This window comes from Schistocerca cancellata, chromosome 2 (assembly GCF_023864275.1).
Source record: "Schistocerca cancellata isolate TAMUIC-IGC-003103 chromosome 2, iqSchCanc2.1, whole genome shotgun sequence".
In the NCBI taxonomy this organism is placed as follows: Eukaryota; Metazoa; Arthropoda; class Insecta; order Orthoptera; family Acrididae; genus Schistocerca; species Schistocerca cancellata.
Genome location: NC_064627.1, coordinates 465579378 through 465606640, shown reverse-complemented (window position 1 = coordinate 465606640; position 27263 = coordinate 465579378). Strand labels below are relative to the sequence as shown.

Genomic DNA, 27263 nt, shown 5'->3' with positions numbered 1-27263 from the left:
CAGATGAAATGGCCTTTCTTGTTGTCCGCTGGTCGTGGATCCTGTCGTAAGCACCTCTTTGAATACCTGAGGGTCTCGATCATTGCAGTCGCACTTCCAATGCTGACCGGCAACTGTAGAGCCGACTGTCGAGTTGTGATGCGCCGGTCGACACGAATAATGGAATCCGCACGATTCACATGTCTGGAGCAGTGACTGTGACAGGACGTCCCGAACGTGACTGACCATGGAATTCTGTTTCAGCATTTTCTGAGGCTGTAACTTTCTCAACTGTACTCCTATCAACTCCAGCTTCAGCATACACTGCACACAGACGTTTATGGATGTTCACCACGGTTTCTTTGTCTGCACACAAGAATTCAATAACAGCACGCTGACAGTAACGTGAGTCGTATGTAGACGCCATTTTGACGCTGTACTACGCCTCTGTCATCTGCCAGAACGGTTCGAAACTTCACCGGGGCACAGCACAAACATCAAATGTGAAGCACAAACAAGAACGTTTGTCTATGTATATTTTTCTGGCTGATGAGTGTATAAATAACCTAGACTGACTACGTGTGTTGACGCCAAAGTGTGTTAACCACTGTTGACTGCGATATCTTTCTCGCTTTGGTGCCAAGCATGATGTAGAGGAAGAATTTTTTAAAGATGTGGAGCATTGCTTATTGAACGACCCTCGTAGATCTAAAGATCAGCTGACTGTAGTCCGTTTCACCTACCTGATTTATATCTAGTATATTGTCAACACAGTCACAGAGCTGAAATGCGTTCCGTATAAGCAGAATAGGTTCAAAAGATTGGCAGGAGTCGCAAAAGTGATAGTGTTTCACCCCCAAAATTACTTCGAGTCTACTTGGCAGAATATATTTATTTTAAGTTGTCTTACTAACAATGTACCGAAAATTCTTCCTCTACATCATGCCTGGCACCAAAGCGAGAAATATATCGCAGTCAACAGTGGATATCCCACTTTGGCATCAACACACGTAATCACTCTAGGTAACGTATACACTGATCAGTCAGAAAACTATGATCGCCGACCTACTATAGATATAAATCCGTCCAGGACATAACAGCTTCACCTGCGGAGGAATGACTGCTGGTCAGACACACGCACGATGCGTGTAGTATCAGTGACCGTGTTGTCCGTGTGTAGAATGGGGAAGGCGCGCGATCTATCTGAGTCTGACCGAGGGCAGGTTGTGACGGCCCGGAGTCTCGGCACGAGCATTTCGGAAGCTGAACGACTTGTCGGGTGTTCGAGGAGTGCTGTGGTGAGTGTCTTCAATACGTGGCGAAATCGAGGTAAAATGACGTCCAGAAGTCGAGGCGGCGAACTGTGCCTAAACTAGCATCAGACTTTTATTTTGGTAAAGTACAAGTGTGTCTGAACACACAGTGCACTGAACATTCCTAATGATGGGTCTCCGCAGCCGACGACTCGTGCATGTGCCAACGTTAACACCACGACATCGGCAACTATGACTGAAATAGGCACGTGACCATCAGAACTGGACTTGGCGCTGTGGCATAGCGTGCATGGTCCGATGGATTCCGATACGTTCTTCATCACGCCGATGGGGACGGGGGGGGGGGGGGGGCAATCCGTCGTCTTCCAGAGGAACAGCTCCTTGACTCATGTACCGCGGGACGGAAACAAGCTGGTGGTGGCTCATTATGCTCTGGGTAACATTCACGTGGGCCAGTAGAGCTCGTGCAAGGTGCCATGGCGACCAAGGAATATCGTACACTGTTTGCAGACCACGTACACGCTTTCATGACGATCACGTTACCCGACGGCTGTAGCATTTTTGGACAAGATAATACGCCATGTGACGAGGCTAGGAGTGTGATGGAGTGATTCGAGGAACACAGTTGATGTCCTGGCCCCCAACTCGCCGTATCTGAACCCGATCGAACACGTCTGGGTTGTGATTGAACGTGGCGTCACCGCTGATCGCCCCTCTCCCCTGAACTGACGGAAATTAGATGATTTGTCTATGTAGATACGGTCCCAACTCCCTCCAGTGACCTACAAAGGTCATTGCTGTCATGCCACAACGCGTCGCCGCTGTCACCTATGTCAAAGGTGGACATACCGGCTATTAGGTAGGTGGTCATAACATTCTGGTTGATCGTTGTTACGACTTCGTACTGCCGCTGCTATTGTCATGCGAGTCTCATACACAGGATGTTTCAAAATTCTTGCTACAGGCTTCCAGAGAGTGTAGAAGCGACTTGGTAGATAAAGTTTTGGCATGGAACCCACGTCCGGAAACGTACTGTTTCGATATAAAATCAAGTTTGAAGATCGGATTACTTTAAGATCTCCCGCTTCGCGGTACGAATACAAACTGAAGAGAGGGTGCCGTCGTCGTTCCCTGTTATGACACCGCATGTCATTTTCGCCGCGACCGGTAGCCGAGCGGTCTCGGGCGCCTTGTCACGGTTCGCGCTGCTCCCCCCGTTGGAGGTTCGAGTCCTTCCTCGGACATGGGTGGGTGTGTTGTACTTAGCGTAAGTTAGATTAAGTAGTGTGTAAGCTTAGGGACCGATGACCTCAGCAGTTTGGTCCCATAAGACCTTGCCACAAATTTCCAAATTTGTCATTTTCATCCGATACGGCTACGAGAAAATGGTGCCTTCCCGAATAGAAGGGTTGACTGTGGTGTTACACGAACGCACTGGACTCGTCTTTGAAGAGCACGTCCTTCGGCAGGTAGAAGAGAACCCGACGATGAGTCTTCGAAACACTGCCCATGCCGTGGACCTCTGTAGAGCCCACAGGCCAGTGCTCATTCCCTGCTCTGTCTACTTTACGTGAAGCCAGAGATTTGAAAGTAATCCGATTTTCAAATTTATTTTACTCCCAAACAGTACATTTCCGGACACTGATCCGTTATCAAAAGTTTCTGTATTATCAAGGAGACTATCATCTCTGTTAATCACGGATTTTGGTGAGCCTAATGTCTGTTGTAGAAGGACGTGGCCTGAGTGACTGGCTAGCGGCTTTTCATGCGAAGGACCCTACTTCCCGAGATAATCAATATCTAAGTTTTATGCAAACGAGTTGCATCCATGATGTAAACGACTTGTCGACCAAGCGAGAGTAGCGGAGTGGCGAAGGCTCACAGCTACCACGATGGTGGTACGGGTACATATCCTGCCAATGCCCTTAATTTTTTTCTCGCTTCATCATACAGAATAACAGTAAATACCATGTCATTCAGGATTATTCAGAAGTAATCGTTTTAGACGTAGTAATTTAATTACTAAAACAATCAATGCAGCTAACTTTATTCAAATGTGTATAGATTACAGAATCGTCTTACTCGCTATCACTTGCATCGCTTGCTGTGCTAGAATAGTATTTCTGATGGTAGGAAAAACTGAAACACAAATTTGCAGAGCACTACACACATTAATGAAGGCTACGGGCTCACAGGCGCACGGGTTTTTCGGAAGCGACACGGGAAACACAGTTCGTTTAAAGTAAAAAAGATTGTTCTCTATTCGATCATCTTCAGTAGGAAAAGCGAATATTTGCTCGTTCCTGTGAAAGCAGCTGTACTAAACTGATACAGAACTAAAGAATGTATTTTTATGGAATCTTACTCGAAGTAAGGAACATTTAAAAAAATTTTCGAGGTAGTTTTAACTACCCTGCAGAAATAAACGTCACAGGGTTGGTAAAGTGGAATAAATTTGAGTGGCATAACTTTTACGGTGCATGTGCATGCTTTCTTGTCATCTATAGTGGATTGATCGTGAAGTGTCTGACCAGTCTGCCCTCCCGGTGACTCAGTAACTTACAGAAATTTTTCTTGCTGCACGTACATAAGAACGACAAAATTTAAAGACGCTTCATACAGTGCATTCTCGAACTTCCCTGATTTCGTGCAGGTCAAAATCACATGTTTTAATTTATGAGTCAACTCGTCAACTTTTTTTTTGAACAATTTGACCAAATTTCCAGAATGGTTCTTGCACACATCAGAAAACGTAAAGGACCATCTTCTCTGACACAGCTATAGTATACTTTGCTGACCTTGTTCGTATCTTTTTTCTGCACAGGGACGGTTTTTGCTACTTTTTCCGCAAGGGGTCTGTTGTACGTCGACTGGCACTGGCAGCTGGTTTGTTACATAAGCGAGATAAAAATTGGAGATGAGATACTTTCATCAGTATCTGGAATGACATGTAGGCTACTATTTAATGATATTCTGTAGGTTGAAATTGAGAAGAAAGTACACTGGCATCCTTTGAAAGCATACTATCAGTGTGATAGCCGAGAATCTTTGCCGCTGCGTTACTCTTGCTTTGCCGAACTAATGTTAGTGTTACAGGTACAGAAGGGACGCATAAAACTTCATCCATATTTCGGAAACTAGGGCCTCTCACATGAAAAGGCGCCGGCCAGGTTCTCAGGACAGGTCTCTCTATGACGTACCAAAGACTCATCAAAATCCGTGATGAACAGGTCTGACGGGTTCCCTTGTAAGTACGCTCTACAACCCACAGACGCCTGCAATGGGAAGTGTGAAACATTCCGTATATGCAGCTCTAAATTGCTGGGCTACTTGAACACTTTATAAATGATAAATTACAATCACTGGGTTCGCTTACTATAGGTAGTTGGCAGTCGGGAATGTTATTATTATTAGGATGATTATTATTATTGTAAATATTAGTTGCTAGATACGTAAAGTATTTTGACAGCACCTTACCTACATGCTTGCGAAGGAAACATTCAACGTGTCAAAGTCTCCAATGCGATCCGGAGTTACTTGTTGCACCTAGACAGGTGGTGCGGTACCGTTCCAGAGCGCCAGAACGACTATCAGACCTACAAAAATTCGTAAGGCAGGGGTTCCATTCCTGCTTATAAGCTGGACTTGTCCTGTTCTGGTGACGTAATTTTAATTATTCTCTTCACATAAAGCTGACGGGAAAAAAGGTTGCAGAGGGAGGTACTATCTTCATTTATTTATTTATTTATTTTTGTGGGAAATATATCCAACTGACGAGATGCTGGTGTTGGACGTGGAGGAGTTTAATAAATGTATTACCTGTAAGCATACAGCTGAGGACTGTACCTATCGTTGTTTGACTTACGAGCTCGCTACAGATGCCTGCTCGACAATACACGCTACCATGACTGACGGAAAATGATTCACTGCTCTAATTACACATCGAAATTGTAGTGAAGAAAACCAGCACTCGTAATGAACAGGTCATAATGCACCATATGTACGGGGAAAAATTGTCGTCCCAAAAGACTGCGGAGTGGCGGTAGTTGAATGTGTGCTCTCCTCAATGTACGATCACAGATTGCTGAAATTAGAGGCCCTCTTACCTCCCCTTATCCTTTCGTCTCCTTCCCTCCCTCCAAATACAGGAGTACGCAGGCTTTTTCAAATGGTGTGCAGTGTATTTATCTGCAGCCTACCTCTCATCCGCTGGCGGACGAGCGGCACCCAGCCCGCCTTAAGGCGACAGTCCTTTTCCAACCCAAAAGCAAAATTTGTTAGTACTTCCCTGCCCCATACGCTGCCTCCTGGTCAGGGCACAGCTGCCAGCTGCCATGGTGCGACCACTCACTCACTCACACACACACACACACACACACACACACACACACACACACAGTCTGAATTGTCTCCATACTGCCCCCACAAATGCCCGCCATTCTGAGTGTGAGACACTGCACTGTAACGCATCTCTTATAAATTAGCATCTATTAAAAAAGAAAACACAATTGTAATAATAATAAATGTTCTCTTTTCAAGAAAATGGGCGCAGTCCATTTTCTTTTAAGTATTTTCAGCTAATTCAGTATAGTCTTTATGTCTCACTGTAGGATACAATTAGCATCTAAATACCTTGCAACATCCAACGAAGTGCACCTCTGCCGATTACATATGATCAGAATTCACAGGTCAGCCTATACATCCCCTACAAATATTCACCTGCGTAAAACTGGGAAAAAAACTTCCACTGTTTTGATGTGAAAACTATAGATTACCACGGAATGCCCTCGTTATTTCGAAATTGTCATCAGAGTGAAGAAAAAGCGAGAATTTAAACTCTGAAGAAAAACATCTATGTTAAGCAATTTCTCTCAGCTTGATGAACAAATTACTCGACCTGAGAGCGTCTCTCACGTTTAAATCATTGGCTGTAAATAAACTGTCATGGACCTGTGTATTACAAACATTTCAGACACATGAAATAACATTAGAGAATACAATCTTTCATGCCATTAGTTCACTTTAGCTCACATGTCGGAAAAAAAAATAATCATTTTGTGTTCGTCAATGATAACCTGTAGTTCAAGAGGACGTTGCGGTTTTGTATACTATGGCATGTCCCATTTTACCAATGCGAAGCTATATCACACCTGCGTTCATGAAACAAATTGTGAGAGTCTGTTTTGTAATAGCACCTGCTGTAAGATTTTACCGTGTCTCTCTTTTCCAATACATCGAGAACAAATGCTGTCTATGTGTGTATATTTGACATTTTTACTCCATAACTCCTCTATGCCGACATGTCTGTAGTTTCTGCCATACAGCAGATTATTGCATTAATGCTCTGTAAGCAATTTGATCATTACAGCCTGTTTCATGCAATCTACTTACATTTCTAGGTTCCACAATGAACTATAATTCAGGTGGTGTCTACGTAATAATTAGAGGTTATGAATTATGAAATAACACAAGACTTGCGGTAACAACTATTTTTAAACACATAATCATGACGATAATAATAAAAACAATCATGATACCATGAGAATAGATACAGCTGATTTCTATAAGTTTTATAAACAAAAGTGGCATAGTTTTGAGAGAACTATCTGCATCCAAACCTTAACCAGTTGTACCACTACTTGTAGTAGAACCTCATATAAGATTTTACCGCATTTCTTTCTTCCAACATATCAAAAACAAATACTGTCAGCATGTTGACATCGAGCGTATTACATATACACGTATCGCTTCACTGGAGCAGGTCGCTAGGGCGCGAGGTTGCTTGCACAGATCTGCGTAAAGTTTTGTCGATTGTACTGGAGAGAGATCATACTCAACAGACTATCAATCACATGAGAGGGTTGCTGTATCGGTCCTTCATAAGCAATGTAATACATTTTTTTTTTTTTTTTGCTATAACACATGCAAGCAGTGTACAACTCAGCTTTGTACACCACCATACACGTTGTTTTTCTACCAGTACTTCGAGGTCTGTGTCAGGTGCTAAAGTGACATTGGCTCTCTCAGAAAGCTGAACATTGCATGGTGTAAACTACACAGCTCCCACAACACACAGGTTGGTGGAAATAAAACACAGAGGCGATGTTTCTCATTGACAAAAACGTTAAAGACAGCGCAACATATGGAAACTGGAAGAGTCTGCTCCATTGTAGAGCATTTTCAGCAGCTATCCGATGGTGATCACCTATACAGTTAATCTCATCTTCCACAGCGGCAGAGTAGTGGATGTCTCGGTGTTCCATTTCAGATAGAATTGTTTCCTCACTTTGCAGTCATGTATATGATTACTGTTCCGGTGTTGACCATTGCCTGAAGGTGCTGTTCACCAAACGCGTGAGTTAGTAGAAACAAAAAGAGGTACTGTTATCTTGTTGATGAAAAGAACCAAAACATGTGGATGGAATCGCAGCATTGAGGAACATTTCCATACAATTGTCTGAAGGCGATGACCTCTACATTTAACCCATTGCCCCACACTGACAAGTAGCAGATATCCAGTGTTCCGCAGGCTCCCTCCATCTCAACTAAGTGGTGTCAGTCAATGATTATGTGATAATAAACAGCATATGAGTGGGCACATAGGATGGGAAAGACATTGTTGATGTGGGGCGATATACTGTTTTGCAACTGCCATATACTAGATTGTGAATGCAGACAGATGACTGTGCAGTGCGTCCATTCCACCATATACATCAAAGTATACCAGATGATGTCCTATACCGGTGCAATTAGCTTATCCACATTTTTCCAGCGCATTGATCATAGTGGGATGGATGGGTGTGGATGGGTCTCACACAGTATTCTCGCATTCGTAGGATGAAGTCGGATATTGACAGATCCCTCCCACATTGTCTTGGGCCAATCTTCGCTGCAACACCAATCTTACCCACGACACCCACCCAAATGCGCAAGATCTCTCCAAATCCATGCGTGTCGAGGAGGGTAGAACCTCTTGTCGCTGTATAGACGACATGAGAGCACTGTGGTGATATAACAGACAGTTAAGAAGCAACGTGTGGTTTGTACATGATGGAGCTCCAGACAGATGGAGTTTGAAACATTTCATGTAAATCAACAGTGTTATGAATTATGAAGCATTATTCAACTATCCGGAATCAGTACCATGAATGTGCCAGCATGAGAGAAATGATAGTAGAGCATAAACCTCTATGGTTGCACGGTTCTGCACCTAAAAATGCTATATTGTTAAAGCCATATTGTTTCTGAAATATTAGTTGTGCAGAATGCAACGCTCTTAATACACTTACAGAGGATATATTTGTCCAACATCAGACATACAACCACCCCACACGTTTCCTACCCCAATCACTACTGTGACAAACTTTAAAGTGATAAAACTACTTCCTTCTACACTATTCTGCTGTCCTAAGAAGGCATTGTCAGTGTATATCCACTGCTCGAGCTGCTTATAAACCAACTAGAACGGTCAGGAGACTGCTGTTCTGTCCCTTAGGAAATTAATGTATTTTATACAGCTTTTTAAGTCGGAAATGCTACGTACCCTCAATTACACTTACCACGTTAGTCATGCTTATTATTATTAGTAGCAGTAGTATTGGTTTGATGGGTGCGGCTGTGTCTCACTAGGAAATAGAGTGAGGAAAGACTAAAATGCATATTTACGATAGCTGATACATTGAGTTATCACCCACGCCCTGCTGCACGAATATGCACATGAAGAAGCAGGAGCTTCTTATGAGTGAGTAAGCACCACGATAGGTAGCCGTAGGAGAGGTAACAGTCTTATTGCTGCTTACAGTAGCATCACCATAGCTCTGGTAGCATTTATATTGCACAAAGAAGTCCTGGTCTGATGTTAGGTAGCTTTGCTCATGTGTACGATAATATAACAATTTCGTCCTAACGCCATATCTCTCGAGTACACCCCTCTCACACTATTAAAGGTGATATACGTGGCATAAGTCCACTCTCCTAGAAAGCACTCTTGGGAATGGCTTAAATTTGATTCGTTTCCTTAATATTTAAGGAATAACATGTTTGTGAGAACCAACCGTAATCTGGTAATATCTATATTCGAGTGCATGTGTGATAACACAGTTATGCATTGGGATACGTAGGTTTTTACGTGCTTTGATATGGCGCCTCTGTGTAATACTTATGTCGTCTTTGTTGAAGTATGTGTTACGAAAACCCACGTAGTTTACAGGGGGAGGGGGAGGGTTAAAAGTGAATGCGGCCAGAGCATAATTTTTAAGCTTTTCTCGGGCTTGAGTATCTGGGTACCCCCAGCTCACCTCATTCCCAGCATTTCATGGTACTTTTTCTCAAATTTTATGGTATCGCATCTGGATCCGCGAGGGATAAATACTAACGGCAGGAAGTGGACAGAAATGGCTCTAAGAACTATGGGAGTTAACATCTGAGGTCATCAGTCCCCTACACTTACAACTATTTAAACCTAACTAACCTAAGGACATCACACACATCCAAGCCCGAGGCAGGGCTCGGACCTGCGGCCGTCGCAGCAGCGCGGTTGCGGACTGAAGCGCCTAGAACCTCTCGGCCACAACGGCTGGCTGAAAGTGGACAGATCGTTGCATGAGTACCACCCGATAACGGCGGAACGGTTATATGCCGAAATATCATGGGCATTCGATGATCATATCCCGCTGGACACCACAGAACCCATCAAACGGCGTATACGTCGGGAAAGCCTCAGATCAAAGTTGAAATTTTTAACTGAAAATGCTCACATTAATTCCTGTGATTTCTGGACAACTGTCAGCACAGAAAAGTATTTTTTCGAAATATTTATCGGCTGTAGATAACCACTTGAAGAAGGCATTATCAACATATTTGATACTGAAGGTGTCGGTGCACACAATCAGGCTGCTCGTACTACATGACTATGTGTCATACTGATGTCTGAAACCAAAACTGCCCCTTCGTATTGATGTTTTAGCGCAGGAGACTATGTGCAATGTATATTTTAGTTTGAAATATCAAAACAGTCAGATATTTTTTTCTTAGGAAAAAAATTAAAATTAAAACAGTAGCGATGTATCCATGTCATTCCAAAGGTATTTGTGAAAGGAGTAGAGAGGCCGAAGGCTGAATAATAACTACAATTAAAAAGACGGGAGACGTCTAAGAGGTTTGATACAGAAGAGCAACGGCGGCTCCCCTTGTTTGTCCTCACCGCTGCTCGCGCCGGAAATATGAAACGCCTTGTACGTCGCCGGCGCGCTTTGTGAACACGGCCTTATGCCTAGCGGTTGCGTGTTTCCCAGTATTTCCACGGAGTTCGTAATTCTAACAAGGGAGCTTTCACCAGAAGTGTCATAATTAGACGTAAAAAATGGTGCTCTGGTACAAGGCGCTTCTCAAGTGTTGTCGAGGAATCAAGGTTCAAAGCTTTACGAGCCTGTTGAACCCAACGAGAGCGCAAGCTACTGAGCGCCGGCTTCAGTGCAGCCAACTAAGGCGACACACTACAAGATTCCAGTACTGCGTTCGAGTTTTCCGTCATGTATTTACTTTTTTTTTCTCTCCCAGGGGACACCACCTTATCGTAGGAAATCTTCAGTACCGGGCGGGAGGATTTTCGCCCTCTGACGAAGTCGAGAGCTGTGCCGGCCATAGAGTAGCTACTGGCCGAGTCACCCAAGCCGGACTGGTCTCGATGGAGGAGACAGACAAAGTGTGTCCCATAACCTAGGGCACGGGGGGGGGGGGGCCTCTATAGGCGTAGAGAAGTCAAACCTCCTAGGGGAGTAAACCCTAAAAAAATCCAGGTCCTCCAAGTCGGGGGTTGGGCGTGAGGCTAACAACCCCACCCCGGAAAAAAGTGTTGTTGCGGATACTATATACATGCCTCGGAACGGAAAGGATTGCCTGTTGACGACCCGGCGAGAAAAACGGTTAAGGAGAAGGAATACGGATATTCGGATAGCCACCTGGAATGTGAGGACACTCAAGAGGCCTGGCAATCTACAAGAAATCGGGAATGAATTAGATAAGTATCAAGTGAAAATAGCAGCAATACAAGAATGTAGATGAAAAGGGCAAGGAATGATAGCGTCGGGGGAACATTTAATGATGTGTAGCGGTGAAGATACAGGCCTTTATGACACTGATTTCCTTCTACATAGGTCTATGAAGGATAATGTAACTGGTTTTCCGGCAATAAGTGACAAAATAAGGGCAAAATTTTTTAACGTTACAATAGTGAATGTCTATGCTCCTACGGAGGAGGAAGAGGAAGATGCAAAGGATGTATTTTATGCCAAATTGGAAAAAGAAATTGGTAAAATTCAAAGTCACGATGTGAAAATAATACTTTTGGAGACCTAAATGCAAAAGTAGGGAAAGAAGAGGTATGTAGAAGTATAATAGGAAAGGAAAGCCTTCCCAATGACAGTAATGATAATGGGCTCAGACTGATAGACTTCTCCAGTGGGAAGAACATGATAATAAAAAGCACCTATCGCGCAAGGAAACATATTAAGAAATGTACATGGGTTATCACCAGATGCAAACACAAGAAACCAAATAGATTACGTACTCATAAACAAAAGGCACGCATCAGCTATTATGGAAGTTAGTAGATGCAGAGGGGCAGCTGGAGACACAGACCACTGCTTAGTACGAGTTAGATATAGGCAGAAGATAGATTTGGTAAGAAACCAAAGGAATAAGATAACAATGAAACACAATATACAAAGACTCCAAACGAAGGAAACACAGGAAGAATATAGGAAGAAACTAGAAGAGATGTTGGAAGCCGGGAGAAACACAGGGAATGAAGATAATGTGGAAACTAAATGGGAGTCGTTAAAAACTGCCATTAGCGTAGCTGCAGAAGAGATACTGGGGAGAGAACAACGCAAAAGGGTGGTTAAGTGGGTCGACGAAAAATGCTTAACGTTAATCCACGAGAGAAATGAAGCGAGACGGAGAATGTTGCAAAGGAACACGAGGTTAGCGGCAGAAGAATACAGAGAAAAGAGGAAAAAAGCTGATAAGTTTTGTAGGGGAAAGAAACGGCAGCATGAAAGGAGAAGGACAGCTGGACGAAATGGGAGACAATAAAGAGATCAGAAGGTTCTATGAAAGAACGAGAGATTTGAAGAAAGGTTTCCAACTTCGAGCAGTTTTTTGTAAGGATAAGGACGCAAATCTAATTGGAGATAAAAACAAAGTACTAGAAAGGTGGCAAGAGTATTTTACCGAACTGCTCGAGGGGAAAGAAGGGGATAAAGAAGAAGGAACCGTGATTGAGAATGAAAGGGAGCAGGACTCAGAATTGGAATCAGATGTAGAGGATCGGGAAGAAGTAGTACCAGAACTACAGGAAGTGAAGAATGCTATCAAGAGCCTGAAAAATAATAAAGCAGCAGGAGAAGCCGGCATAGAGGCCGAATTATTAAAATATGGGGGGAAAGAAAATGGAGGAGGCAGTCCATGAATTGAGAAAGGAAATATGGATAAAGGAGGTAATGCCTAAGGGTTGGAAAATGGTAATTATCTGCCCTTTACATAAAAAAGGCGACAAGTCAGAATGTAGTAGTTATCGCGGAATCACTCTCTTGGACGTATTATATAAGATATTTAGTAAAATTTTAGCCTTCAGACTTGAAGGGATCATAGAAGTGATATCGGGGGACTATCAGGCTGGATTTAGGAGGAACAGATCCACGATGGATCAGATATTTTTATTAATACAAAGTGCTAGAGAAGTTATATGAGTATGACAAGCAACTACATCAGTTGTACTTTGATTTTAAGCAAGCGTACGACAGCCTACACAGGAAGAAAACTATACAGATCATGAAAGAATTTAGAATCCCACTAAAACTGGTCAATTTAGCGGAAATGACAATGAAAGCAACAGTGTGTAAAATAAGAATAGTGCAAGAACTGTCTGGAGAATTCCAAGTACGGAGGTGGCTACGACAGGGAGATGTGATCTTTGCAATGCTATTTAGTTTAATTTTAGAAAAGGTAATGCGGCAAATGCCGATAAACCCAAAAGGAACAATACTTAATCGGCAAGTTCAAGTGGTAGCATATGCGGAAGACGTAGCATTAATGGCAAGGAATGTAAGGGCACTAAAGGGGAACTACGATACTTTAGAGGAAGCAGCAAGAGAAGTAGGTTTAGAAGTAAACATAAGCAAAACAAAGTATATGGTGATGGGGGAGCCCAATATAAACGGACAAAAGAATTCAATAGTAATGAATGGGAAAGAATATGAAAGAGTAAAAACATTTAAATATTTAGGTTCTGTAATAACGGAAGACAATAAAGTGGCAGTAGAAATTGAAGAAAGGATAGCGAGTGGAAATCGTTGCTATTTTGCCTTGAAGAATGTATTTAATTCCAGGAATGTTAGTAGGAATTCAAAAATGAAAATATACGCGACCATATTAAGACCTATAGTAATATATGGATCAGAAGGCTGGGTATTGACATTAAAGTAGGAAAACTGATTATTGAGATGGGAAAGAAAGATACCGAGAAGGATTTTTGAAGCAGTGAGAGAGGAAGATGACTGGAGAGTAAGGACAAATGTAGAAATACAAACACTTTTTGGACAGAGGGATACTGTTGTTAAAATTAAGCAGGAAGAATAAGATGGGCAGTACCTGCACAGAGAGTGCCAGAAACTTGGAGTGTCAAGAAAGTTTTCATGGGAAAACCTGACTGGAGAAGGAGAAGAGGTAGACCCAGGAAAAGGTGGCTGAACGCTATGGAAGAAGATGTAAAGGCGATGGGAATAAGAAATTGGAGAAGGAAGGCGATGGACAGAGAAGAATGGAGTTAGGTGATACAGGAGGCCAATGTTCTTCTAGGGCTGTAGAGCCAACCAAGAAGAAGAAGGATTTAGTTTTTTTTTCAAGTATTCCACCAAACTCTCGTGTCGCAGCAAAGCATCATCTTTCTACGGATAGGAATCGTAACAACACTGATAGTTATGGTAGTACATTCGAGGCAAGATATAGTTGTATTATAAGAAAACATCGGGAATGGACATTTATTTATCGATCGCGTATCGCAGGTGGAAGGCATAAACGAAATTCCTTTGGAATTTCCAAAAATATTGGAAATGGGATCATTTTTAGAGTCTTATGAGACTGGAAGCATAGCACCAGATTTTCGAAATAACTCGCAGTCTCGAAGATTCGTAGCAAGGGCTGATAACTGCGAGAACTAACACACAGTCAATTTCACAGCTCACAGATACAAGTTGCTGGTACGAATAATTTACAGAAGAATGGAAAAGAAAAATGATAATCTAATATATAACGATACGTTTGGCTTTAGGAAAGGTAAAACCACCAGAGAGGCAGTTCCAGCGTTTAAGAAAACTCAAGAAATGTACATAAGTTTTATCGATCTACAAAAAGCATTCAATAATATAAAATGGCGCCGGATGTTCGAAATTCTTCTAAACCAGATGTAAGCTATAGGAAAAGAGGGTTAGTATGCAGTATGTACAAGAACGAAGAGCGATAAATAAGAATAGAAGAGCAAGAACGAAGTACTCGGATTGGAAAGAAGAGTATAAGTTACCGTGCCAGCTATCATGCTCACTAGAAAACTTATCCCCTCAAGAAGGTAAATTTCCCCAGCCGGCAGAAACATAGAATGGAGCGACTCAGTAGTTAATGGTGGCAGATAGCCATCTGTACAAACTTCAGACACTGCAAAACAGGATCCTCCGTACCATAGCTGATGCAATCGATACACGCCCAATACGCACATTAAACAGTTGTTAGGCGAATCATCAATCCTTACATACACCATGAGAGAAAGGGAGAAACTCTCCACGAGAAGATTGCAGCTTCGACCCACGATCTTACCCATTAGTTTGGTACACAATACCCGACCCTTCAGATAAAAGATCAGTCTCCACCCTAATCAGACAATATAGGGCATAACAGATACAGACACACAGTCATGCATACAAACAATCATTTAAATACCAAAACAAGAGCCATCAGTCATTCAGCCATGGTAGGTGTCAGACGGGAGAGGCCCTGTGGTGCTTCTACGAGAAAGATATACAGATAATGCAGCAAGGGTAGTATTTTTGACTAGTGACGAAAACGTCCTGGGTCCCCAATTTTAGCCACGCAACTGCTTCAATTTTGAATGAAAATCTTCAGAAATGGCGGCCGAAGACTTACGACATAAGTCACCCTCATTCCGTCAAGGGCCTTGCCGAAGAGGGCAGAAGAGAGCGGACAGAGGCTCAGGGCACTCCCTTGCCCTTGTGGTGGGAAACTGCCTTTCAAAGGCGGTAGAATCAGCAATGATCAGCGCCGTGAGGATGCAGACGGCAATGGAAACCACTGCGTTGAAGATACTTAAAGCGCATCCACATTCCAAAGTGTCAAAAACGCTTTTGGTGAAACCGAAGATGCTTAGAGGGACAAATTAGTACAATACGCAGTTTTTGTTTGTGCCCAATTTCACTTTTAAGGGCTAAAAGACAACCCCGAAAGATAATTTGGCTTTTTAGATGTAGACGGAATATCCTCCGAACGATGATGTGTGAAATAGTTTTTGGTATAAAAGTTTATACCTAATTAATATTCTTGTAAACTGTATGATAAATCTTTGTAATAATCTGAAATTTTGCAAAATACCCCATCACCATTAATTAATTTTGAAAAAAGAGAACTTTCGTTACAACGTAAATTAAAGACGCTTTTAGCTACATACAACACTGTGTAATAAAGCTGCTTTCTGAGACAACATTTTTGGAAAGTAAGCTGTACGCAGTGTATTTTCAGTATTAATTAAAATATCTAAACACTGATCACAATTTTAATTATTTATTTCACTTACAGAGAGGTGACTAAGGTCATGGGATAGCGATAGGCACATATACTGACGGCGGTAGTACCTCTTACACAGGGTATTAAAGGGCAGGGCATTGGCGAAGCTATCATTTGTACTCAGGTGATTCATGTGAAAATGTGACCGACTTGATTATGGCCACGCGGTGGGGATTAACAAACTCTGAACGAGGAATGGTAGTTGGAGGTAGACGCAAGGGGCATTCCATTTCGGAAATCGTTAGGGAATTCCATATTCCGAGATCAACAGTGCCAAGAGTGTGCCGAGAATATACCGAATTTCAAGCATTTACTCTCACGACGGACAGCGCAGTAACCGACGGCCTTCACGAGAAAGAGCAGCGGCTTTTGCATGGAATTTTCAGAGCTAATGTACAAGTAACACTGCGTGAAATAATCGCAGAAATCAATGTGGGACGTACGACGAAGGTGTCTGTTTGGACAGTGCGGTGAAATTTGGCGTTAATGGGCTGTGGCAGCAGAAGACCGACGCAAGTACCTTTGCTAAAAAAAAACATCGCCGGCATCGCCTTTCCTGGGCTCTTGACCATATCGGTTGGGCCATAGACGACTGGAAAACCATGGCCTGGTCACATAAATTCTGACTTCAGTCAGTAAGAGCTGACTCAAGTTGTCAACAAGGCATTGTGTAAGCTGGTGTTGGCTCCACAATGCCGTCGGCTGTGTTTACATAAAACGGACATGGTCCTCTTGTCCAACAAAACCGATTTTTGACTGGAAATGTTATGTTCGGCTACTTGGAGACGATTTACAGGCATTCATGGACTTAATGTTTCCAAACAACGATGGAATTTTTATGGATGGCAACGCGTCATGTCAGCGGCCCACAATTGTTCGCGACTGCTTTGTAGATTCTGGTGACAGTTCTTTGTCACAGGAGAGCGTAGAATACTTACAACTGTCACTGACTATGAAAGCATCACTTGATGCATGCAATCACAAATAGCCTCTTGAAGTAAAACGTTCAAATAGATTTCGCCTAACTCCGTCCTACTGGATGATGTTGACAGCTGAAGCTGGAACCACAAAGTGGGCGGAACTGTTCCATGCTCTGCTCTATATTGACCTCAGTGTGATGGCGCTGCAGTACTGAGAAGGGAGGCGTGGTCTTCATTAGCGCCTCCGACACGTCCTTGGGGATTGCAGTAAGACCTGGGTAATGTTTGTATTATCGATTCGCGTTGTCTACTTCGGTGTGGCACCGCTATCTCTGGACAATACTACACTTTGTATGAAAGTTTGGTTGTTAATTTGAGGAATATAAATAAATAAAGGACGAGAACTCAAGGCAGTACGAACAAAACAAGGACTCTGGTGACTTAGCTGGTTGCCCTAACGCCGCTTTTAGGTGGCTGGCGCTCTCGTATGGTATCCAACATGTTTGTAAAATTTTGAACTTCGACTTCTTGTCAATCCTTGAGAACTGTACCGTACTAAACCAGCATGTAAAAGATGAGTAAAATCGTGGGCTTCTTGTGTGTATTCTACCCTTACAGGTTGTTCACTCACAGTTTTCACTAACAACTCCCATGATTTAATTTGGGTATGACACTTGTATTTAACGATGCAGTTTCCTTATAATTCGATGTACGAGTACAAAAGTAAACCAGTGGTCGTCGTGTGTGTCTAAGCAATTGTGCAGGTAGCTGTTTACCTGTGGTGGCAGTGTGCTTGTTGTGATGACTAATGTTTGGTTACAGGCAATACCGAAGTCGTTGTGACGGTGGCCGCCATGGAAGACGGCGTAGGCGACGCGGAGGTGGACGCGCCGCCGCCGCCGTGGGCTGTGGCGACCGTGCGTCTTGTGGCCGCCGGCAGTGGCGCCTGCAACCTAAAGCCCCAGGTGACGTACCCACTATCCAGCCATCACTGCGCTGCCTCGTCTTTAAGCAGGTTACGCTCCCGGTCACCATTTCAGACGGGGACGTTTGACTCCGAGCTAGGAGTCTCTCTCGAGAGGTTTCCGTTAGTAGAATTCGTTGTGAGCCAAATAACCAGTTTACTGTGCTTCGTGGTCAGAACACTCTTTTTAGTGGTCATTCCTGCCGAAGGAGACGTTGAATTCGGGGTCCTTCTTCATTTTCGAAATCATTATTAACACAGTGTCTCGAAAGAGATTCAACGAATTCGAAAGTAAAATTCTGACTACCGACCTCTCAGAAGGTCCTAAGAAGTTTTGGTCGTATGTTAAGTCGGTAAACGACTCGAGCATTCTTTCCAGCCATTCTGTGACCATAATGGCAGTGAAACAGAGTACGACACAGAAAATGCTGAAATACTAAACATATTTTTCTAAAACTGTTTCGCAGAGGAAGATCGCACTGCAATGCTTTTGTAAAACGTCACAAGAACGACAAAACGGCTGAGTCGTGAGTCGTGCTTGGGTTGCTCAGTCAGTAGAGCACTTGCCGGCGAAAGGTGTGACTTTCACACTAAATCGCAGTGGACCCTTGTGCCTATAAGAATGTTAATGATATACAGAAACTAACTAGCTTCTAACATGTTCATTGTGGTTCAGCAAACTATCGTGCTGCTCTTATTCATGGTCAGCGTTAAGTGTTGATTGCATTTTTGGTTTTCATACTCGCTGAGCTTGAGAGGTCGCTGGCGCTCCGGGCGGTGCTGTGCAAGTCCCTTCATCACACAGTTTTAATCTGCCAGGAAGTTTCAAAACGGCTGATATCGAAAAGCAACTGAAATCGCTCAACAGAGGGAAGACCACTGGAAGTGACGGGATACCAATACGATTGTACATAGACTATGCGGCAGAACTTGCCCCTCTTGTAGCAGCAGAGAGTAGCTAAAATTTCCTGATGATTGGAAAAACCATAGGTCATTCCCGTTTTCAAGAAGTGGTCGAACAGTCTCACAAAGCTAAAGCCCCAAACTCTGATGTCGATCAGTAGTAGGATTTTGGAACATAAGTTTACGCTCGTTTGTTGTGACGTCTTTGGGAGCCGAAAATCTTCTCTGTAGGGACCAACTTGGGTTCCGAGAACAACGATCGTGAGATCCAATACATCTCGCTCTGTTCGCCCACGATAACTAGAAAGCGGTAGATACAGGTACCCTGCAAGATGCAGCATTCCTTAACTTTTTGAAAGGTATGCTGTACCGTTCCAGATTGGCGCCTAATGAAGCGTATGGAATATAAGACCAACTGTGTGGCAGGACTGAAGAGTTTCTAGCATGTCATTCTGAATGAAGAGGAGTCTTCAGACGTAGAAGTAAATTCGGACGTGCCCCAGGATGGTGTTATAGGCCCCTTACTTTTCGTTTTATTTAACCTAACAGATAACGTGGGAAGTTCCATGAGGATTTTCGCGGACGATGCTGTTACATACAGAGAAGTCACGACGCTAGAAAGTTGTAGCGAAATGCAGAATGACCGGCAGAGGATCGGCGCTTGGTGCAGGGAGTGGTAGTTGACCATTGACATAAACAGATGTAAAGTATTGCGAATGCACAGGCAGAAAGACCCTTTATTGTATGACTACACAATTGCAGAACGATCACAGTGTAATGTCTCTTGCAGCGGTCTCTCCGCGATATTTTCAGAAATTTTATAAATTATATAACTCAGTACATATCTCGAAATATCTCTTCTTATCTTACCGATTCCTAAACTTTAATATACGATGATTATCAATGCAAAGTAGTTTCAAGCCCTATTACTCCTTGGAGCGTCTATTTACTCCATGGAATAGCTTCTCTGCTATCTATGTTTTCTCTTATGAAAAGAATGATTGTGATCTTGCCGATTAGCCGTGCAAGAAGGAGGATGTGTATGTATGTATTGTTGAGCTAGTCGCCATCTTGATGAGATTCTGTATGAGAAGGAATTTAATACATGAACTAAACTAAAGTAAGTGTGTTCGCGTATTATTTAACTGATTATTATTGACAGTGTCCGCTTACTACGCTGTGTAGCACGGGATCAGTGGGGAACGTCTGATTTACACTGGACGAACCTGCCGTTTTGTACGCTCAAGATATCCAGTTTATTAATTCAAACAAATAGGCTAACACGGTCTTACCAGCAGATCTCCAGTCTTCCCCATGTGATCACCGAAAGTTAATAATTATTACAAATGTTTTCAGGAGATCGACTGACAATTTTCGTCGCACCGAGACTTCGAAATTGCTTCACTGCCTTATGGAATTTAAGTTAAGCTCAATTTAATCCGGATAGAACAGTATTGAACTGTGTGAATGTTATAAGCCTGCTTTGTGAATGAAAATTCCCTTCACATACGCATGTTTTTACTATCCTGATCAGTGAAGATAAATCAGGCCGGTGTGAGAGAGGTTTTTAAATTTTTTAAACACACACAAAAAATATATTTTCACAAAATAGCAAGGAATATGCGTACGAACCGATATAAAGTGGAACGACCACATAAAACTAATCGTAAGTGATAAAGATCCTAGACTGAGATTCAGTGGTACAATCCTCCGGAAATTTGGTCCACCAATAAATGAAGCAGGTAACAAAACACTCGTTCTACTCATACCTGAATTCCGATCGTTGGTATAGGATTCCATCTAGATATGGTTGATAAAGGAAACACAGAAGATACAAAGAAGAGCGGCACGTTTCTTTACAGGTTCATTTACTAAGCACGAACGCGTCACAGAGATGATCAGCCAACTCCAGTGGCCGACTCTGCGAGAGAGGCGCTCTGTATCAAGGTGTGGCTTATTGTTGAAGTTCCGAGAGCGTACGTAGCTAGAAGAGTCTGCAGACACACTGGCGGAAATAAAATCGGAACACCAAAAAACAATTAATGAAGAATAATGTAATTTCAGCAATACATTTGTCTAGGTATCATGTGTAAGTGATTGTCGTCGCAAGATCACAGGTTAATGTAAGTGCGAGATAAGCCATTGCAAATTTGTCTTGCTGGTATATTAATAACCGGCTGCTGGTACATTAATAATCGTCGTAACCGCCAGAAGGTTCAATGAAAACTTGCAAAGGTGCATGCATTGTGTTGTACAGGTGCCAGATGTCAGTTTTTCTGGTGGAATTCCATGCCTGTTACACTTGGCCATTCAATACAGGGATGGTTAATGCTGGTTGTGGATGACGCTGGAGTTGCAGTCCGATTATGTCCCACTGTGCTCGATGGGACACTGGGACACAGAGCTGGTGATTGAGCAGGCCAAGGTAACATCTTGACACCCTGTAGAGCATGTTGGGATACAACGGCGGTAGGTGGACGAGCGTTATTCTGTTGGAAAACACCCCTGAAATGCTGTGCATAAATGGCAGCACAACAGGTAGAATCACGAGATTGACGTACAACTTTGCAGTCACGGCGCGTAAGATAACCACTAAAGTGCTCCTACTGTCATAAGAAATCGCGCCCCAAACAATGAGGTCAGTTGTAGATCCATTGCGTCTAGCACGCACACAGGTTGGTCTCCGTCTAACTAACGCGCGGTCGTCACTGGCACCGAGGCAGAATCAGCGTTCATCAGAAAACACAACAGACCTCCACCCTGCTCTCCAGTGAGTTCTCGCTTGAAACCGCAAATGGCGGTTGTTTGGGTTCAGTTTAAGGCGTGCTGTAGGGCATCTGGTTCGGAGCTATCCTTGAAATTACCGATTTGCAACAGTTCTGTTGTGTCGCTGTGGTGCCAAATGCTGCTCGCTTGCTGCTGCAGATGCTGTACGATGCGCAAGAGCCATACGTTGAAAATTGTGCTCTTCCTTCTGGGCACGTGGCCCTCTGTAGCCCGGGCTTCTTGCGACCGTACGTTCTCGTGACCACTGGTGCCAGTGGCTACAATCCTGCCAGTTGTTTCTGCAGTATCGCAGAAGGAGCATCCAGCTTCTCGTACTTATATTACACGACCCCCTTAAAACTCACGTGTTGATAATGGCGTCTTTGTGGCCTTAAGGGCAAAAAAAAAAAATAAATAAATAAATAAATAAAATAAAATAAAAAATAAAAAATAAAAAAAAGTTCAAATGTGTGTGAAATCTTGGGGCTCTTAAATGCTAAGATCATCAGTCCCTAAGCTTACACACTACCTAACCTAAATTATCCTAGGGACAAACACACACGCCCATGCCCGAGGGAGGACTCGAACCTTCGCCGGGACCAGCCGCACAGTCCATAACTGCAGCGCCTGAGACCGCCCGACTAATTCCGCGCGGCCCTTAAGGGCATTCTTGACTAACATCATCTCACCATGTCCAGTCTCAAAGGTAACTAAAGCTCACGATCATTACAGCGGGTATTTAAAGCAAACATGATTTGTATCCTCATAGTGGCGCTACTGGTGCCACTCTTATGCTACTGCGGTGAAATGTGAATAGACATCATCTCTCAAATGTAGAAACACGCCTACCAACATTCGTTTTATGTCGCATAACTCCTTCTTGATATAGTGACTTTTTCCCGACGGCTTAGATTGCTTCCTGTTACGTGTGTCTCGCGAAGAGGCAATTTAAATAAAATTAGATTGGAGCCCACATGGATGCTCACCGGCAACCGTTATTCCCGCGAACTATTCGCGACTGGAACAGAAATGGGGGAAATGGTACACAAAGTATCCTCCGCCACATACCACAAGGTGGCTTGCGGAGATAGCTGTAGATATAAGATTAATGTAAGTAATGGAATATGTAGTCCACTTTCATTTGGCAATGCTGAGTGAATTATATTGGGAAATCAGCTCTAAAAATAGTAGTTGAGTTTTCTTACTTGATCGAAGAAAGAAACTAAGGACTATCGAAACAGAAAAGATATAAAATTCATTCTGGCAATAGCAAGAAACAAGTTTATGGAAAAGAGAAGTTTGTTGGCATCGAATATAAATTTCAGTGTTAGGAAGTATTTTCTGAAGATATTTGTAAGGCGTCTAGCTTTGTGCAGAAGTGAACCTAAGACGTTGAACAATTTGGGAAAAAAAACTAATAGAAGTTTCTGAATCGTGGAGCTACACAAAATGTGCTGAAGATCAGTGGCTAGATCGTATAAAAAAAGTTTATGACACAACTTGAGTAAGAGAAGGGATCGGCTGATATGACACGCACAGAGGCGCCAAGGATTAGTCAGTGGGGTAACAGAGTTGTGTGACGGGGACAATATGTCGAGAGAGACCACGGTTTGACTACAGTAAGCAGGTTCAAACTGATGTAAGCTGCGGTAGTTATGCACAGATGAAGAGACTTGCGCGGGATAGATTACAGTGGTGAGATACATCAAATCAGTCTTCGGATTGATGACAACTAAAACGACTAAAACATTAACACGTCGCAGTGGACAAGCTCTTATCGAAGTTTATCTCATGACAGTGGTACAATAAGAGTGAACCTACCGCAGATATTCAGAATGTCGATGAATGCACATGAAAACAACGTACGAATTCAACTTCGAAGTAAAGACTAAGCCATTCCGATTAGCTTCTGACAACGGGAATCAACATTAGAAGTCATTCGAAAAAATTGTAGTTCATATGACGTAGTGTGCCTGTACTTACTGCGTAATGGAGAGCTCGTATTTATATGTTAATGTTATTAAATTTTAATCTCGTCATGAACCATCTTGTCGTAATTATCAGGTTTACCAGATTCTTGTCAATGACTATATTGTACGATAAGAGCAGAAAGTAAATTTTAGTAACAAGATCTTTAAAAATAATGTATTGTACAATAAAATGTTTTCCTTTTTTAAATAACTCTTTAAAATGAATTTTAAAGACAGTCCGGCACGAGTGTAAATACCTTCCTTTTCCATTTCTTTCGATCTCGTCGTGTTGTGTCACGGTTGTAAGAGATCCACAGTTTTCGAAAAGTATATTCAGTGCACACCTTATTTTTCTTGTTTTTCTTCTTCTTCTTCACCTCCGCTTTCTTTTTCAAAGGGATGTATGAAATGTGCTTTCATACTATTGATTATGTTAGTCTTGTATTCTTGTGAAATTTATATTCATCCCTATATTCTTTCGTCATTCCTAGGTGTCTTATTACATTGTTCCTTTCTATCGCGGTACGGGATCTAAATATAAACATTACAGAGACCGTTCGGTTTTGTCATGTTTATGCTGAACAACCTGAAATAAAGCATAGTGTCTCGGATATATTGGAAACGTGTTCTAGTAAAGGTAACAAGTAATGTCGCACTGAACTGTTGGTCTTAATCGAGGATGCAGGGATCCCATACAATGTTGGCTGCCTGTTGGATGATTTCTGTCGTGTCAAGTTTTTTATCTTCGGTTGCTAAGTGTCTACGTGGCTAAATGTCGGATTGCAATTGGAGACGTCCGAGTTTTTGATCTTAGTACCTAGTAAACCCTGAGTTTTTACAGAATCGAACTCCCATGTATAAAACAGCGTCAAACTTCTGATTTAAATATTTGATGTTAACCATGAAGCGAGAAAAAGTTTAGGAAAGTTTTGAAATCAGGCTTAAAGTTTGTTGAAAGTTACTAAGTGCTCTCATTATGAAACACTGGATGAAAAAAGTCTAGGTAATTTGCGCTGCATTTTAAGCAATATCAAGTTTTCTATTCATCTCAATGTTTATGAGGTCATATCCCCTTAACTATGTGTCGTAGAATGATATAATTGTGCAGGTTCATTCAGTGATATATACAGAAACTATCTGCACAGTATGCAGCGAATAGAGTTAGTAGTAAAGTAGTAAGAAATTAAAGATGTCTGATGCTGAAGTTATACTGCGCTCCATTTGAAGCACAAACTGGTTTTTCACAGATCTAAATGTCTATAATGTCAAATCTTCAGAATTATGTGTCATAAAATGATCTAATTTGGCAGGTACATTCAGTGGTATATGTGGATACTGTCTACAAATTTTGTTGCGAATGGAGTCATTGGTAAAGAAGCAATAAATTAAAACGCCGTGTCTGATGCTGGATTCTACTGCATGGACAGGGAAAATGTATTATGTGATAAAGTGTGCTTTCCTTCATCGATTGGTGGTGGCTGTGAACAAGAAAAAGTTTCTTAACGATTGCTCTCATTCTAAAATACTGGATGAATTACGTCCGGGTATTTGCGGGTCAGCTAGTCTGCCTCAAGATAGATACGCAGTTTCTAACTGCAATATTTGTGTTATTGTGTTAAATATTTAAAATATGATTACGCATCTCAATAGTTTCCTTACGATAGCATTTAAAAATTTTATTTTCGGTCATTAACTATGGGATATATTGAAAATCTAACTTTTGTTACCCTGGAAGCCATTACAAGTTAGCTGCCGTCGCTTAGAGTTCCGAGTTCCAGGATAGCCGCTTAGTAATACAGAAGTTGTTTTCTCCTGTCACTTGTCGCTTCTTTTACTTTTGATAATCATTTATAAGTGGAAAAATCTCAAATTGCAACCTGGTTCAGTGTTGTTACACTATAGGTTCCTCGATAAATGGCTGGGAAAGTCTGTTCAAAGTTCAGAGGAAAACAGGGAACGATCACCTCCAGTGTACTATTAAAACCAATCTTCGGTTGACGACTGCTTCATTGTGTGACTCCAAATCACAAGGTCCGGGGTTAAGGACTAGATTTTTTTCTGTCACATATCGCATCGTTCACCTCTGGACATGACTCGTTGGTTTCATGAATCACAAGTTATGACGTCGTTGGGAGTTAATGTGTATATAACCCTGTAATCGCTAGTTAAATCAGTTCAAAGATCGTAGGAGGCAAGAGTATACCGCTTCCAGGATAACCTTGTCTATTAAAATGCTTTCAAGTCGATGGCAGCTTTATGTTCATTATACGAGACAACTGCATGGAACCGGTGTTGACGATTTTACTCAGTTGGGATTCCAAACGTCAGATACTTCAGTGCCGCGTCTAGATGTCGCAGCTTAGTGCTGCTCGTCGGAAACGAAGAAGCTTGCGAGTGACCGACAAGATGTAGCATGCAGTCTTCGGCTACTGCCTACTTATTCACCAGTTTAGGCGACGGGTGATACACGCAGCTAACATGTCGCTCAATTTTGTGTCGTGCGCATCTTCTGTTTCTCCCTTCATTGTCTCTGCACACATCCCTCGTCCTCTTTTACCGAAAATTCCAGCCACCCTAGATGAGCAGCCAACTAAGAAATGAAGTTGCCGCTCCACGAAATGGAAACAGTCCCCAATTAAAAAACAAAAGTTAACCGCTAAATTACTCCCTGGCTGCTGCTGCATTATGAATGCCTCGCCACAAATGAGTTTCTGTAGTACGGAAAATCCAGTAACATCAAAAATCCTCCAGAGAAAGATTCACCGAAAGGTCTCCCTGTTTAAACTGGCGGCGAATCACAAGAAAGTAGCTCGACTCATATATTTGTTAGTCAAAGTATCTAGTTTTAAAGGAATGAATAACAATATTTATTAATGTTATGTGTTTCATCATCTATGTTTTATGTACTCCACTGATCCACGCCAGAATTAACGTGTAATCGTTGCATTCTTACTTGAATAAGCGTCGTCTGAAAAATGCAGCATGTGTCACGAATCCACAAATTCTCTGTTGCATTTACTTTAAGAACTGATGTCGATCTGACACTTTAATGACGCATTACCATAACAATCCGATTAATATTATTTTCAGAATAGATGGAAGCTGACGTGTTAACGAACATTTCTAAATTTATTGCATATATGCTAGTGTTTACGGTTACTCGGATAGAAATTTATAACCTGCGAGGGGTGTTTCCAAGGTTCAGCAATTCTGATTGTATATAAGCAGTCGCTAATATGAGGACATTACAATCGGCATAAATAAAAGTAACGCATTAAAAAGCTGTATAAACTACCATCACGCTTATTGGATGTCGGGAATTCGAAGCGTTCTAAACGCAAAAATAAGTACAAATAAATCATTCACGTCTTTAGATATTCTAGTAAGCGGAAATCCATCAAGTAAGTAAATGAGCAGCAGTGATTTATGATGGTATGCAATACATCCTTTCCCTTCTTCGTGTCTACTATCTCCTTCGCAAATAAGCTACCCGTCCACAAAACGTTGATGATGTAGCTGCCCTGACGAGTGAACTGAACTCGGGGTGGCGGCCGATAGCGTGTTCGATAGGCATTCATCAATGTCGAAATGCTGGCCGGTAAGGTAACATCTTCGACGTCTCCTTTCTGCGGGGAGG

General features: G+C 42.3%; 1 protein-coding gene across 1 annotated transcript in view; it reads left to right on the top strand.

Annotated features, from left to right (window-relative positions):
- The window catches only part of LOC126155175 (proto-oncogene tyrosine-protein kinase receptor Ret-like), a 241641-nt gene that overhangs the window by 36887 nt on the left and 177491 nt on the right, over positions 1-27263 (top strand). The window contains exon 2 of the mRNA XM_049916212.1: positions 17846-17988. Within this exon, the coding sequence (XP_049772169.1) occupies positions 17878-17988 (111 nt within the window). The 5' untranslated portion in view covers positions 17846-17877. The remainder of the gene's footprint in view (positions 1-17845; positions 17989-27263) is intronic.